The sequence below is a fragment of the Eptesicus fuscus genome, chromosome 15 (genome assembly GCF_027574615.1).
Source record: "Eptesicus fuscus isolate TK198812 chromosome 15, DD_ASM_mEF_20220401, whole genome shotgun sequence".
NCBI classification, from domain to species: Eukaryota; Metazoa; Chordata; class Mammalia; order Chiroptera; family Vespertilionidae; genus Eptesicus; species Eptesicus fuscus.
The window spans coordinates 21,059,236-21,076,567 of NC_072487.1; the positions used below are offsets into that span (position 1 = coordinate 21,059,236).

At 37.0% G+C, this 17,332-nt stretch overlaps 1 protein-coding gene across 1 annotated transcript in view; it reads left to right on the plus strand.

Moving 5' to 3' along the window:
• Nucleotides 1-17,332, plus strand: part of BNC2 (basonuclin 2) — a 421,518-nt gene that overhangs the window by 253,742 nt on the left and 150,444 nt on the right. Inside the window, exon 4 of the mRNA XM_028150712.2 lies at nt 16,870-16,972. Within this exon, the coding sequence (XP_028006513.1) occupies nt 16,870-16,972 (103 nt within the window). The remainder of the gene's footprint in view (nt 1-16,869; nt 16,973-17,332) is intronic.

Here is a 17,332-nt window from a genome sequence, read left to right on the forward strand (position 1 = left end):
TTGCATATTAGGCTTTTATTATATGGGATAGGTAAGGGTCTTATTTAGCTTCGTTGTTGTTTTTATTTTTAAAGAAGTGGAAACCTGTGGCCCATAGCAACAGATGAGATTGTGGTAAGAAACCGTGTTTTCTCAGCACATTGGTAAATCTCTCCGTCAGTGTACAAACTCCCTTTGATGTCTAAATAATAAAAGGCCCACCACCACTGCTTTCTGTGATTCAAATAAAAGCAAGAAGCAGTTTCACATGGGAGGCATTATCAGCCCAGGTTTTACATTTCTCACCCCTGTTCTTTATATGTTCTGTTTTCTCAAATGCAAAGGAACATACCTGACGCATGTGTGCAGAGAGCCTCCTGTTACTAACTCAGTATAACCACCCCACACACAAACAAGCGTTAGTGGCTGACATAACACTGCAGCCTCACACTACTTTCAGCACCAGAGGATTTCCCATCCCCGTCATTCATCTTTTAAAATAAGTGAGTAGACTAGTTAGAGGGGGAAATCAATGTTTCAATGAATTAATTCACAGGATCTAAATCATTTTTCATGGAGATAAACATGGCAGTGATGTTTGATAATTAGTATTTGACTAGATAAGCATCATGTAGTCTAACTCTAAAGTTTGTTAATCTCTGATTAAGAGGTAAAAAGCTGAAAACTGTCTGTAGACTAGTAGCCTAAAAAAAGTTAATGCTGTACAAATACACACCCACTTCTAAAATTCTGTCACTCCTACTTACATCCGAGGCATGCCATCTGGCAGCGAGGCCTCAGTGCTAACTTGAACATAGGTAATATATTTCACAATTAAAATAATAGCCTCACATTTACTGGATATGATCAAACATAAAATGTTAAAACATGTTCACTGCCAGCTGTATGGATATTCAAATAATGTTTAAGTGAAATCATATTGAATTGTGCTTTCCTGATCCATTTACGGTTCACCCAAGTGGAACAGGCTAATTGTGTAAATAGTGTGGGAAACAGACATCTTGCAAAACTAAGAGGTACTTTGCAGAAAACCAACTTGTGCTCTGTCATTTGTTTGCTTGTTATTCTTTGTTTTTGGCATTGATGTCCAGTGTCATGAATTAGGAGTATCTGTGGCCTGTGGTTGTCTAGTGAGGGTCCCTCTTGGATTATTTAAAATTCATAATGTAGGCTAGGTATAGGCTTCTTATATATCAGAGTTCTGAATGTGGGTCAGTGATAAACGCAGGGAAACTTCGTTGGTTGTGGCTGTCTTCCTTTATCATTCTTTGCAGACCACCAAAGCTTTGTGTATATGTAATCATCTAATTATCCAATAATATATTGACTTGCCCAATGGTACTAGTATCGAAGAAAGAGGTGACACACCACATATGGATATGCCCTCTAAATAATTAAAGAAAAATAGAAATGTATGAAAGTGTTATATCTGTCTGTCTTTCATGTATTACTTACCTACTGACCAGGATTCTATAATACCATTTCATTCCTTCCCTGAACAGGAAAGCAGATTGATTGGGAGGGTTGCATCACCTTGTGCAGGGAATTCAAATGAACCCTCTCTCCCTGCTTTTTACCTTTACTGAAAGACAAATCTAGGGACCCATTCATTTGGAGAAGGTGCTAGGGGGTGAGTGTGTGATGTCATGAAGGGCTGCTTATGTAGGCTTTCGCTCCAACTATCGCTGTGCTTGAAGCAAGGGAAATAGGAATATTGAATTTCTATGCCTTTCCTTTTGACTCTAAGAAAGTTATAAATCACTATAGTACATAAGTTATGATTTAACCCTTCAAATTATTTGAATATGGTTGGCATTAAGTTTATATTAATGATCGCTTTGCCGTCAGAGTTCGTTTAGGAGGGTATATTTGTTTATGTTTCTGACTTCTAGCACTGCCTCTGGAGTAGTAGACTTAGCAAAGGAAAGCATGCACTCTTTGTCTATGGTAGACCACATACATATTAAAGGTGTTGATCTTCATGTTCAGTTGTGTTTATACAGTGTGAATGGGTTTTGCAGAGGCTGAAGTTTTACATGTAGCTGTCCTTGAGGTATACTATTAATTTACTCATATTAAAGCCACAACCCACTTGATATTTTTAGTAACACTTGAATCAAGGAATAAAATGTAGTTATAAAAACTGACTTTAAGGAAAAAAATATATATATATCACATTTGTATTTTACATATGTATTGGTATATGGAAATTTTTTAAATGGGAAGTGTGTCATTTCATTGCCAGATAGAAGCAGTAGGTGCTGCCCAAAAATATAGACACATTGCCTGTGACAAAGCCAATGCCTAAATGCCTAGCTCTTGAACTGTGATGAGCCTGGTTTTCTTTTTTGTTTTGTTTTGTCTCAGGCATACTATTATTTCCGTAGCCTTTGGGAGCAGAAGAGATGGTAATGGTAGGGAAGAGGGCTTTTTTTCTGTAATGACAGGAAGACCCAAGGTTAGAATATTACTAGTATTGCCTAGAAGAAGAGCGAGGTATGCGTCCTTAGAGTAAGATTCTTTTTTTGAGTAAATCTAAAATGTCATTTCGCTGCAATGGTGAGTGGATTCTGCCACAGCCACACCTACTGGGAATGTTTACCTCTTATCACTCTCTTACCTGGAGTTGGATGGCCAGGAAATGATTTCGGTATAGCCACTTGCATATTTTGGTAGTATATGCTGTATGCTGTATGTGTATGTCAGCTTTATAGTTTACATTTTCACATAGACACCCCTCAAATTTGCAACTGTGACTCAGTCACATATGGACATTTTGAGCAATTTCATTTATTTATTTATTTAATTTATTTAAAAAGTCACAAAATACTAGAAAAATTATGTCTACTTACAAGCTTTCTCTGCCTTCATCCTCCCCCCCCACCCACCAGTATGCCAATACTTTGATCTATGAGTTTAACATAAATTATATATTGATAGCCTCTTAGCATTCTACCAGATTTCAATTTCCTAGAAAGTTGTTATGGGACCAAAAATTTGATAGGTAAATATAAAGTGTCTAGCAAGTGATGTGAATAGCAACAGGGATTTTACATCATTTCTGTCAACTATCTGTGCTGTGTTATTAATATTACAGTGTATGGTTCTTGTTCTCTGCAAGTATGTACATAGGTTTCTTTCCCATTAATTATTTAATGAAGAAATACTTTGTGATCTCAATATACAAATTTAAATCCCTCATACGAGAGGGGACAAAATAGGCAAACCAGGTATGGGGTGAAAGAATATCATTTTTTATGTCTCAGATAAATTATGATAGTCAAAATCACACCTAGTTTTATACAAAAAATGAATTTATTCTGTACACTTAGATAATGGGAAAACTACATAAAAGCACATGCAGAAAAAAGGGTGCCTTCTGGTGTTTAAAGCCAATATCTAAATATATGTCTATTAGTGCCCATATGCAGACTTAAAGGACAGTTTTCCATGAAATAATGCATTACTTTAGAATTTCTGTAGATTTTCATAATTTTTAAAACATTCCTATTGTTATTACATCAAAAGGGCAGCCAGGTTTTTTTGTGTCTGACTATACATATGCATTATAAAAAAAAGTGAGTCTGCTGTAATTACCAGTTTGCAGAGCGAATTCCTGCAGGGTTTGTACTCTCCCCATTAGTAAAAGAGATAAGTTGAAATGTATTAAAATTTCACTGTACAACTGGGAGTTTTTGTTCACAGTAAATGTGTTAATGTTTCTTCATTGCTTGACTGTTTGTGTTTGAATTTAGGCAGCGTGCCCAACAGGGACAAAATTATAGGATAAAGCTATGTATAAAAGAAAATCCTTCAGAGAGCACCAATAAGGCTCTTTTTAAAAATAAGCAGTTACATATAATAGTACATGGCTGTAGCCACAGAGAAAAGTTTTATCTGTCTATTTCAGAATTATTGGAATTTTTCTTTCCCTTATGTAAAAGTTAAGAGGACTGAGCTTATGTCAATAGCTAGTGTACTTTGATGTAAAAACATCTATTACTTTATTTAGTGTTACTCCCGTAAAAAGGAGCAGATTCCTTCTTGTTGTCCTCATGATGAAGAGAGGCTAATAGCATTTTGAGAGAGAGGTGATAGATCACATTTTCTTCCCCAGTAGAGGAGTTCTTTCTTGTTGAGAATTTTAATTGCAACCTGTTTTATTTTTGGAGCATTTTCCTCTGCTTTTCTTTGTCACCACACACTTAGTAAATGCAATTATTCACATAGATAGGCTTACATTAAAAAAAATTTAATCTACCACCGCTATCCCCAAGTGTGAATACACAGTGAAATTCACAATACAGGATAAAGGCTACTATTTCTCCTAATTCTAGAGTGGACAGAAGTTGCAGGTACCTATAAACACTGGCTCTAAGAGCTTTAGCCATCCAAGGAACTGGCCCACTCCTTTCTCTCTCTTACATGTTGAATATGTTTTGTAGTTTTTACTGTTTACCTTCTGTAGTTCCTTTTGCCTACTTTTTCATATGTGAAGATGAAAGAGTTTGCCAATATCTCTGTGCTGTCCCAAACTGTCTCCACAGGCCTTACACAGCACACTCACAACACAAACCATGTAAAGAAGCAAATATAAAATCAAAATCTATATTTTAAGTTACTACCCTAGAAATAATTATGTGATGTACTTAGTCATAGTGTATGTAGGTATGTGGAGACGTATGAAGAAGAGGAGATAAGGGGGGGGGCAGAGAGAGAGAGAGAGAGGTAAGGAGAGAGAGAATATAAGAAAGAGTGAAAAAATGCATCTGTGTGTGTATATCATTTTTTTGGCTCCATACATTCAAGCACCCATAGAAAATTTTGAATAGCTACTTGAATATTTTCTGTGTTTTATTAGCTTTCTGTCATAAAATGTATCTTCCCCCTTAAAATAGGTTGGGGGTAGGAGAGAGGGAGAGAGAGACACACATTTAATTCTTACTTCCTCCTCTACACTGTTCTTTTAAAAGTAAAATTTAAACTGATAGACCTTGAAGTCCTTCAGAGCTATTACTTTCTTTTGGCTAATTCATAGAAAGGCACCATATGAAAATTGGATTTTTGATCTGATGGAGTGATTCTTGAGTTCTTATGAACCATTTATAGTCTATCAAGTAAATCCTTCTTAGTTCACGGATTATTGACCCAATGGACCATATTATCTGCTTCGAAGCTGTTATAGCCCATTATGTTGATTCAGCTGACACACATGTGAACCCAGTCCACATGCCCACGATGACATTAACATTGTTCTGGAAGACTCCCTCTTTTTCCACAAGGCTTTCTATTTATTTCTTAATTTTCAAGAGTTAGCTCGGCTCCCGACAGCCATTGCCCCGGTCTCTCCGTGTGCTGGTGATGTGGGAGCATTTGTTAACAGCTAGATGGTCTGTTCCTTGCTGTCTTTTTCTATAAATATATGTCTCTCTTTGTCTCTTAAACCTACTAATCCTTAAAAGAAAAAAGAGAATAATGTTTTTTTCAACACTCGAGGGCACGTTTTATCCTCAGATGCTTATAGATTCCATAGAAATGTGTAGGATTTCTTTGAGCATTTGAATGTAGCACTTTGGATTTAATTTAAGAAAACCACCTTTTAGAAGAAATGGTAATAATTGTATTTGTGTGTTTTTTTTTAAATGTATTACCTGAGAGGTTTCACTTGAAAAATTTCAGGGACTCTAGCCAGTGGTAAAATCAAGATGTGCCTTTAGTGATTTATATGACACTCTAATGAGGCCAGTCCAGGTCTCAGCACAGACCTCGGGGGAGCCTGTGACCTAACATAAATAAGGTAGAAGAGGGCATGTTGACTGTTCATCATATCATTATTATTATTTGTAATAGGTATGGTTCCTGAGGTGGTGTCTGCTCTTGGGCAAAGCAACGTGTTCTTTCATAATCAGACATAATAATGATGCACAGTTGTGTGCACAATGGTAGGGATTAAAATGTTTATTGAGATATGCTTCTAATGGGCAGTCCCAAGGCAGGTAGAGGTAAGATGACCTAAAATAAATCAAGTGTTCTCGGGAGCACTGTGTCTCACTTTTTAAATATATATATATATATATTGGACTTTCTTAATATACCCATTTGAAGACTCCATGGAACACTGTTCGGAGTTGCTTTTTCTGTCTAAAATGTACCACTTTGTAGAAAACGCTAGTGTAAATTAATTGCTTATTTGGCGGTTTCCCTACCTTTTCAAGTTTGCTAAAACATTCACCCCCTCCTCTCCCTCTGTGTATAGTTTCGTCCACATTTCCTACTTGGTCTTAAACTCCTATTGGAGCTGGGAAAATATCTGAGGAAATCTCACTGTGGAGGAGGGTAGCCAGGGGGATTATTCAGCTCCTTGACTCTCGCATGCAGGCAGAGCGGAAAGAGCCCTGGATTACTGGCTCTGGCCATGTAAAGACATCTCAGAGCCTCATTTTCTGCTGTTTGAAAAATCTCTAATTTGGGGGATTTTGGTGATTAAATACGAGAATGTATTTGAAGTATTATGCAAGCTTCATAGCGCCGCACAAAAGTGGGTATTATTAGTCTCACGAAGTCAGCCTCCATTGGCCTGGGTAACCCGGGTTGTCATTCGAAAGGATACTTTCTCAAATGCAACAGCTGTGTCCCCGGTTGCTTCACTGGGTTAAATTCTTTTTTCCAAACCTAGAGGAGTCACTTTGGTTAAAGGGCCCACCCACCTTATGCTCTTGCTTGGTAACTGGATTTGATTACGGTGCGTTGGCATTAGAAATAGTGTGGCTGGCTCCTTTCATGGAGGATAAAGATTTAGAAGGACTTCTTCTTTGAAGGGGTCCTTCCCTTGCAGTCTGTCTGAGAAGGAGAGGCACCATCGGTCCAGGATGATGCCTTACGTTTGGCACAGCATGGGAGAAACCTTGCGTTACTCCTGCATATCTCTGCTTGGTCACCAACTTAGGAATCATCATGCAAATCACTCTTCCCCGGATGGAGGCTGCTTCTGAAATACCAGAATGTGAGCTTTATCTTGACTTGCTCCTTCTTGCCTAATGAGGAGCATTTCATTGTAAAGTGTCTAAAAGGTTTATAAATCTTCTTGCATCTCATTATAAATCCCTTCCTTACTAATGTATTCCCTATCATATTATATTAGTAATTGTTTTCATGAATGCCACAGAGAAATGTAATCACATTACCACCTTTCAAATTGCATTAGTGAAAATGAATAAAATGTATATCAATGGAATGCAAAGTTGCTGATTCAACATTAAGGTGGAATGAGAGGAATACTACTTAGCATTCATATAATGTTGGAGGTGCTTTGGCTCCTCATATAAAGTTGTGTGTTCTGGTAAATGGAGACTGAGTTTAGTTGAAATGTGCTTATTTTTTACAGTGAGCTAACCCCTTATTTTCAATTAGATGATAGGTATGTTCATGGAAAGAATATTTCCTTTTTAGTCATGTTAGCACAGCTGCCTAAATAGTCTGTAAAATTTGTAAACATACAGGCAATAAATGGAATATCTTCATTGTAAACTGTTAGGCAACAAAATAAAATGTTTCTGCCCAAATTGAAATGCCTTTTCATTTCCTGTTTCTCTAATATTACTAACTGCCTAACAAAATAGCTTGTATTACCATAGGCCTAATTTAATTGGGGGGGGGGGGGAGGTGTGTGGGGAGAGACATAACATGCCTGCATATGCTTTGATACCATAGGAGTATGCGTATTTTCCGTATATAATTGGCTATATCCCGCTGTTGATTTTTACTCTGAACTCCTAAATTATTTAAATGGGGTCTTCCTCATGTTGAATGATAGTACTTTGTGGTCATAAGATAATGACTACAGATGCTCATTGGGTCCATGTCTGTGAAAATTTATGTGCCTGTGTGTATGTCCTTTTTCTCTGTAGTTATATATTCACACATGGTCATAGAAACATTCATACTCATATATAAACATCTACTCAAAAGTTTATGGTTTTCCCTTTTTGCCCCCTCCCCCTAAACCAAATTATTTTTTTTTACTTTTTCTGAAGTAATTTTTTCAGCACAGTAAATTGAGAAATATTTTTGCTAGTGTCCATGACAGAATTCATCATTGTCAATTTGAAACAAATATGCTGAGCATTATAACTGATAGATTCCCCTTCCCCCAAATTTTTAAAAGATGTCCTGGATTTTCCTGATAGAAAAGTAGCAACAGATTTTTTAAAACAGCTGTCAATTTTTAAATGGATATATTAGATTTTAACATTTTCAAAGTAAAAGGGATTTTCAAATTTAAGTAGCAGTGAAATTCTTTTGTTCGTTGTTGCCTTCTGTTTATTCACTGATTTAGCATTTGTGTATTGAAGACCTCCTGGGTTAAAGATGGACATGATACCACATTCTGTTTGCTGGGGGAATAGTATCTGATGAATGAAACTATTTAGCACCACTAAAAAGACTAGGTGATGCAGGGGCTTTTACTCTCCCCCCTTTTAAACAGCTTTATTGATACAGAGTTCATACACCATACATTCTACCCATTTAAAGTGTACAATTCAGTGGGTTTTAGATTTTTAGTATGTGCAATTATCATCACAGTCATTTCTACTACATTTTCATCTCCTCAAAGCAAAACAAAAGACTTCAGATACTCCCCACCCCTTGCCCTGCAAGTGCAAAGTAAACTCTCCCTGCTTTCTATATTTATGGATTTTCTATGTTCTGAACATTTCATATGAATAGACTCACATTATATATGGTCTTTTGTGACTGGGTTCTTTTACTTGCATAATGTTTTCAAAGTTTATCCAGGTTGTAGTATGTATCAACAGTTCATTTCTTCCCGTGGCCAAATAATATTTCATTCTATGGCTATACCATATTATGCTTACGCATTAGCCAGTTGTTGGGAGGGATTATCCATTTTAAGAGAAACTCAAAATGAGATTTTAAAATCTTTTTATTTTTAGCAGTAAATGGTATTCAAAGGCTACCTTTCCCCAGTGAATCTCTTTCAACTATTTCAGGTGTGTTTATTGTAAAGCTGATCCGATTCTAGTGAGTCTGGACTGACCATGTGTTTTCAGATCTTCTCACTCAGTGACAAGATCTCCTTGTTGAAAAGACATCAAGAAATTTCAGAGTACATGAATACAACAAAATGATCATCTGTATCATGTTCTTTCTTCATACTGCATTAAAAACAATTAGACATGTTTTAAGAAACATTCTATTCAAGGGTTAAGTAATTCTTTGATTTCTAATTTAGTTTTAACACCAAATAAAATGTATGATTTTGCTATAATTTCCCATTGTGTGAATTTTTGAATGGGTTTTGTTAAGCAGGCAGAATACATTGATTCTCATTTGCAGCTATTACTGTTATTTTATGAGTAGTGGCATTTACACTGCAGTTTAACACTCTGTGAGCCCTTTTACGGTACACTTCATAATTGCTGATAATTGCCCATTCAAATTCAGATTTTTATGTTTCTTTGTATAAGTACAGAAAACATACCCACCTTACTACAGCTATAGGTGTATATTAATAGGCTCCTGGCCAGAGTTAGATAGGGCTTCTTAGGTTTAAAAAGTTAGAAAACTTATTTGGATATTTAAAATCCTGAGTCTTTTGATTAACGCTCTGCATCTACCCAACTCTCATGTTACTGTCTTGTCTTGATACCTGATTGCAAAATCCTGTAGCACAACAGGTGGATGTACCCTTACTTTCATCATGTCTGAGTGTTACAATCAAGTAAAAGTAAAAAAAAAAAAAAAAATTATCAAGCTGCATTGCCACTTGGCCAAATTTAAGACACTGAGTTCTTCTATAAAGACAATATCATATAGGTTTTTCAAGTCTTACCTAACACTCAAACTACTTCTTTAGAAAGTTGTTTACTTTCCATTAGTTTTGTGGACCAGCTATGTGAAAATGGAAGGGGAAAAACTCTCCTGAAAATTATACAGGGAGCTATTCCCTAACTTTATCACCATTACTCTCCTGTGAGTTTTTTAGAATCTTTGTGGCAATGCTTGAATTACTGCCTGAGACTCTCATACACAAGATGGGTACATGTGTGTGGAAGTCCTATTAATCTCTATGCATCTTTTTGGTCTTGTACAAGATCACTCTCTTCATTCATAATGCTTGACAGTGGTTACTTTGTAATTACTGATGTGTATTCTGTGACAATCCTGGAAAAGTTCGTTACCATATTTTGATTTTTTAATATATTTTTAGATAGCAGTCTTTGAAGGACAATTTTCCTACCCAATAAAGAGGTACATTTGACTTTTGACACCATGTATAGACAGTTGGCCAGTTCTGCATATTCATGATACCTACATGTGACTTCCGAATAAGAAAATTTAATTTGTTAAGACATTTATTCTTGTTAAAACTAAGAACAGTGGACCTTGTCACTAATATTCATCATAGCTAATTAATTTATACAGGTAGATTATATCACCTAAGTTTACAGTAGAAAATGATGGGACAGAATGGATGCTATATTAATGACAAACTTTTTCTATAATTTAGTTTTAATGCAGGGCATGTACTTAACTATTAAACATTTAAAAATGACTCAAGTAAAATTTCATAATTCAAGTTGTAAATCTTGGTATCCTCCTGAGAAATGAATAAGAAGAAAGTGGGTTTACCATAAGAAGGATTTTTAGTTACATATGGGAGATTTGGCCAAGGATAATGAACACTTGAAGGGAGCTCCCAGCAAAAAATAAAAATAAAAAATATGTATATATATATTTTATAAAGACAAAACCCAGGACTGAAATTAGTTGTGTCTTTTTTTTTTTTTTTTCATTTTTAGTAGATTTTTTTGGGGGGTGGCAGATGAGGGTTTGGTTTTCTTTCTATGATTGTTCCTTCAGAGTAATGTTTTCTGTTTTCTGTTTCTATTTGCCCCATGGCCTTATTTTTGCATTTTGTTATTTTGTATCAGGTAAATTATACAAATGTTCCCAAACAAGGAACAGCTAATAGGAGATTTATTAATTAGCCTTCTGTGTAGTTTTTTTGTGTGTGTGAGCTACACTACATATTAGCTGAAGCATCAATCTGTGATTTCCTGAGAGATGTCATTTGGTGAGAAGATTGATGTTCAGGTCACATATACTTGCAGAGTTCAAGCCAGCTATGAGTATAATAAAGTGAAAGAGACTTCAGTTGTAGTGATAACAGACTCTATTATTTGCATAGGGCTTTGGAACTCATCCAAAACACTTTCAAATGCACTCTTATTTAATATTCAAATACAAAAGTGTTACTGATCAAAACAAATATTTTTCTATTAAATTGCTCTATTTTATGTATTTGAGATATATGTTGAAGGTGAGTATTTATAATATGCTGGTTTTAATTGTATGTGTTTTTTTTCCCTTTTTCTATGAGTAATAAACTGATTAATAATTGGGAAATCCACCTTATCATTTAAGAGGCATATAAACATTTCTGAACCTAGGTATTAAAACTAATAATCCCTGTCATACCCATTGTAGATGATTATAGCATGAATAATATGGTCTCATGTATGCCAAAGTGTTCATTTATGAATTATAACTAAATATGTGTTAAGCATTTTACAAGGTATTGGAAAATCTTAGTATATTGGGAATAATCATAAGGAAAATTAGTTCAAATATTATATGTGGAAAGTTTCTTGAGGTCATAAATGGTTTTCATTTATTGAGTTTTCACTATTGCTAGGCATAATGCCACATGCCTTATATTCATTATTTCATTTAAGTCTTTTGACACTCTTGGCATGTTATTGTTACTGTCATTTGACAGATGAGGAGAGAGACTCAGAGAATTTTGTTTTTCTTTTAAGTGCCTTTGAGCACCTATTATTTGCCCAATAGGTGTTTTGCCCTGCCCTAATGGAGTTTATATTTTAGAGGGGAAGACAGACCTTAATCAAATAATCATACAGATGTATAAATATAACATCATTAGAAGCCCTGTGCATGAAATTCGTGCACTTGGCTGCTGGGGGGGTTGGGGGGTGTCCTTCAGCTCAGCCTGCGCCCTCTTGCAGTCCGGGACCCCTCGGGGGATGTCCACCTGCTGGCTTAGGCCCGATTTCCCCCCCTTCTCCCCCCCCCCCCCGACATCCCTCTCGCAGTCCGGGGCTCTCGCAGTCCGGAAACCCTCGCTCCTTACCACCTGCCTGCAGTGGAGGCGGGAGAGGCTCCTATCACCACCACCGCACTCGCCAACTGTGAGCCCGGCTTCTGGCTGAGTGGTGCTCCCCCTGTGGGAGTGCACTGACCACCAGGGGGCAGCTCCTTTGTTGAGCATCTGCCCCCTGGTGGTCAGTGTGCATCATAGCGACCGGTCATTCCACCGTTCAGTCAATTTGCATATTAGGGTTTTATTATATAGGATATGTATCCATAATAGATTATAGATAATTTATAAATATAATGTCCACAACTGTGAGAAGTGCTATGGCAGAAAGCTCCCTTGTGAAATAGGAGACTAAAGGGACTTTGCCTTGATTAGGAGATGAGGGCACCTGCCCTGGGGAATGGAAGTACTATTTGAGTTGAAATCTGATAGATGAGCAGGAGTTAACAATACACAGTGAGGGGTTGATGGTGGGCATGTACAGGTCCATGACTGCCTAACTGGGAATCAGATTGCAACTCAAGGTTTCCAATCAGGGATGGAGAGAGCTCACACACACACCTGTGTCTGATTCCTGTGACTTGTCTACTGAGCAATGTTAGACAAGGTACTTAATGGTCTTCCTCCATCCCTTCCCTGACCCCCGTTTGCTTGTTTTTGAAATAAAGGGGATAATAGTACCAACCTAATGGTATTTTCTGAGGATTAAGTAAGTTAATGTTTGTAAAGTTTTTAGCACAGGATCAAGAAAATGCCAATTATCCAGTAAATCTAACTGTTACGAATAATACCAGTCATTCACTGTTAAAAAATAAATTTTAAAAAGTCCTGCCTTTGGTTCGATAGTATAAAAGACAGGAATAAAAAGGGAGAGACAGTGCTTCTCAGAGCTGTTTAAGGGCTTCCTCCTGTTCTTAGATCTCTCCTCTAAACCCACCGCCCACAGACTCTGACCGTGAAGTCCTTGAGCACAAGGACTCTGCCATCTATTTCCTGCCACCTGACATAGTGCTTGGCTTTAACGGGATGATTTTTGCATAGTGATGATATTTGAAGCCGTAGGAGGGGATGGAATTGCCAAATTAAAAAGCGAAGAGCCTGGTCATGGGAAACACCTGTATTTATTTACAGTGGAGAGAGACTGGGAAGTGGCTGCCAGAAGAACTCGGATAGTTGGTCTCTATGAAGGAAAGTTAGGGCTGCAAGCTGCTCTGAGGTCTGGGAGGACAAGGAGCCCAGAAAAGGGACCAGAGGTGAGGAGAACATTCCTCTTGGAGGCAGCGGTTTCAGTTGCAGAATTCCAGTTGCCAAATTAGCATGTAGGTGGCGGTGAGCAAGTGGAAGCAGTTGGGTGCTGGGTGCATGGATTTACCTTTCAAGAACTCCATGGTAAAGGTAAGCGGTAGGAAATATTAGTTTTAATACGCTGCAGGCTTAAGGAAGTTTATTATTGTTGTTACTGTTCATGGGGAGTTGGGAATGCTGGTCATGTGAGAATGGAGGAAAGGATTACAGGGCACTCTGGAGGCATGGGAACACTCTGACTAAACAGTCTGTACTTATTTTGGTGTCCCATTTCTGACACTTCGTCATCCTCTCTGAATTTTCTGTAGTTCATCGTGCCCAGCAGTGAGTGGGCAGCACTCACAGGTTAGCTGAAGGAAGAAAGAAATGAATGTGCTCATAAAAATCAAGCTCACTTATTTCTGCGCTCCCAACTGTCTCCTTCCAAAGCATGTACATTTTTTTGAGGCTTAACTGGCTTTGATAGTTTTATGATAATTTATTTTTTTTAAAGTCGTGGGCAAGTTGGCGAGTGATCACATTGGTTCTATTTTATTGTGAGTAAATAGTATGTCAAAGTTTTATGTCGTTTCAAAAATGTTATTTAGAATAAAACTTCCTTTGAAGCCTCAATTTTCTCTTACCCAAAATATTTATTTAGACCATATTGTTTAAATATATATAATTCCCTTAAGGAACAATTGTAGTGTATATAAACCTGGACTTAAAACAAATAGACCTTCTGGAATTCATAGAAATACAAAGAGGATATTCCAGTACTTAAGTGTTTATATACAAGAGGAGTTGAGGTGTTCCAATGTTTGTATGCTTAGGTACAAAAAAAGTAGAATTTATAAAGAAAGATGATGATTTGAGAAGTTTAATTTCCAAATGTGCTAGACATATAAAGTTATTTAGGAAGAGAAAATATTTGAATCAGAAGTGAGTTTAGAGTAAATGAAACAATGATTCAACCAGTGAATAAATAAGTATACATAAAAATAAAGCAATTCCACAATCTCTTAATTTATTCAGGTCCCGAATATAGTAGTTATAATTGAAAAGTGCACTTTTAAACCCCAGGAAAAATTAGGCTATTTTAATAAAATAAATATTATCAAGTTAACTATTTAAAATATGTATGTCTCTTGTGCCTGAGTTAGTTAGCATATAGTCCTTGAGAGATCATCTCTTTTTATTGGTCATCCTTTAATTTTGGTAACACAGGGTTTTTTGTGTGTTTTTTTTTCAGACTTTATGAAAGCTTTTATTATCATACTTCAGATTATGTAAATATTTTAATGCTAAATTCTTGCCATATCTGAATTTATAATTGGATAGTTTGTAAAGTGCTTTGCTTTTAGTAGAAACACTGCCCTCTGAAATCTTGTTTTGTTTTGACTGTAGTTCAGTCAAGTTGTTTGTTAACTAATGATCATGTTATTTAAAGAAGTTATTTCTAACCTGGGATGGTCTAATATATCATTCAGTCGGTCACTATTGAAGTTGAGATAAGAAATTTTGGGAGAAACATTTCCCCTTATAGCCTACAAATACATGTATTATTCTTGCTTAGTTAGCATTTCCTTTGGTGTCATTTCTTAATACTAATTCCCTTAGTTACTAATGCATACAGCCAAGTCTGTCAACCTAGCTAATGTGTAATTGGACTGTTGACAGTGGAAGAGAGACCCTGAAATATCATGCAGATTATACAGTTCAGTATTTCCCTAGTGGTAACAGAGGAGCAAATTAGGGGTGGAATTGAAGTAGGAAAGCAGTCTTTAGTGAGGACTTTAACATCAGAAACTGAATAGGGGCCTATAGATTTAATTGTCATTAGTGAAAGAAAACTATTTTAAACTTGCCCGATCCAAAGTATAGGGAACAGTAAAAGCCTGCTCAGTCTTAGTCTCTGTAAGTGGAATTTGGTCCAATCATATTAATGAAATCTCAAATCCTGTCTGTTCCAAATGAGGCAGTTCATGTAGAACTCCAGATGATTCCAGGAAGATGAGCCCCTGAGGGTGCAAGTGCGCATAGCTTGGAGGCACAGAATTGCAGTTGCAGGTAGCTCCTCTGCCCCCTCTCCCGCTTTCCCCAAAATCAGCAATCATTGATTACATATGAAGCTGCAGAGAGATCTTTTCCTGGCAGTTCAGGTAGTTACAGTAGATTGTTAATCTGTGAATGATCCGACTAAATCCCTTCTGTCTTCAGAATTTCCATGCAAATTAGGAGGAAATCTATGAGATAAATTTATTAACTGTAGTCTAAGAGCATAGGTCAGCTTTAGCACACTTCTTAAGTATAGGTTTTTATCCATAAAAAAAAGTTACACTTCATTTATGCTAATTTTCTATGGATTCACTTGATAATATAAATTGGTGAGATGATTTTTTTTACAAGTACTTATAAAGAAATGAAAGATTTTTGAGTGTGTTTTTTCAGTTTTCTAAGATACAGTTGGGTTGTTCCAGATATAAAATGTTCCCATAAATGGCTTTTCCTATTTACCTCTGTTCTTAAAATAAATTTAGACTTATTTTCTTGCATCACTGTTAAAATATAGGGGGGAGTGTTGTTTTGTATTTGTCAAAATAGGAATGAAAGTGGAATAAATATATCAAGTGGGGGAAAACAAGGATTGGGAAATGATCAATAATACTGGAAGTATACGGTATACTAGGTCTTATTGGGCCAATGGGAGTGTCTTTCAACATGTCTCTGAAGGATTAATGAAGTATTTAAGTGGAACTCAGCAGAAGAATAGTAATAGTCTACTAACATTTGTATGTTTTGTTTTACTTTCATCAACATTTCACTTGAACATTATCATGTTTGAGTGTATAATTTTTGCATTACTGCCAAATGGATAAACTTAAATGGGAACTGCAGCAATGTGTTTTTTGTTTTTTTCCTCTTTTGGATCCCTGGTGTTACAAATCCAGCATCTTGCCGTAGCTGGTTTGGCTCAGTGGATGGAGCATTGGCCTGCGGACTGGGGTCCCGGGTTCGATTCTGGTCAAGGGCACATGCCTGGGTTTTGGGCTCGATCCCCAGTGGGGGTTGTGCAGGAGGCAGCCGATCAATGATTCTCTCTTATCATTGATGTTTCTATCTCTCTCTCCTTCTCCCTTCCTCTCTGAAATCAATAAAAACATTAAAAAAAAATCCAGCATCTTGTGATAAATAATCCTTTATTCTTATTCTACTCTGTGCTTTTCATTTAAAGGTTACACATGAATGGCATGAAATACTCTCTTAGTGAATGCATCTTGTTTTTCTTACATTTTTATGAGGTTTTGATGGTATCAAAAAGCTCTCCAGGCCCCTCCCAACATGAAGACTTTAAACCTAGAAGTGGTTGCTCCTCAGTAAAATGTGGAAGAAATGTACCTTCGAACAGATGCTCACGCTCCTTTTCCTCCTTTACTTTCCAGGCCATCCGTTGCACACTGGTAAACTGCACGTGCGAATGTTTTCAGCCGGGGAAGATTAACCTGCGGACTTGCGACCAGTGCAAACATGGCTGGGTGGCACATGGTGAGGAAAAGCGGGGCCTTCCTTTCTGTTCTTGTTGTGTTCATGTGAATGTACATGCTTTTTCAGAGCAAATCCCTGGTCTGGAGACAAGAGGGGTCCGCTGTGCTGTAAGTGTCAGCTAACATTCACCCTGCGGTTCTCAAATAGCATATTCTCAGCTCCAAGATGTAAGGCTTAGGTGAGCGGCTCCCCACAGAAGGCCGAGATGTTTATAGGACGGTGGGGCCCTGGGATTCTGACCGAATCTCACAGCAGCCAGCCAGCACCAGGCCTGATGGAAACTCAGACGTGCCACAGTTGGTCTTTCAGGTCCCAGACCTCAGAGGGAAGCTAGCAAGTCCTTTTTGCTTGTGGAGAGCA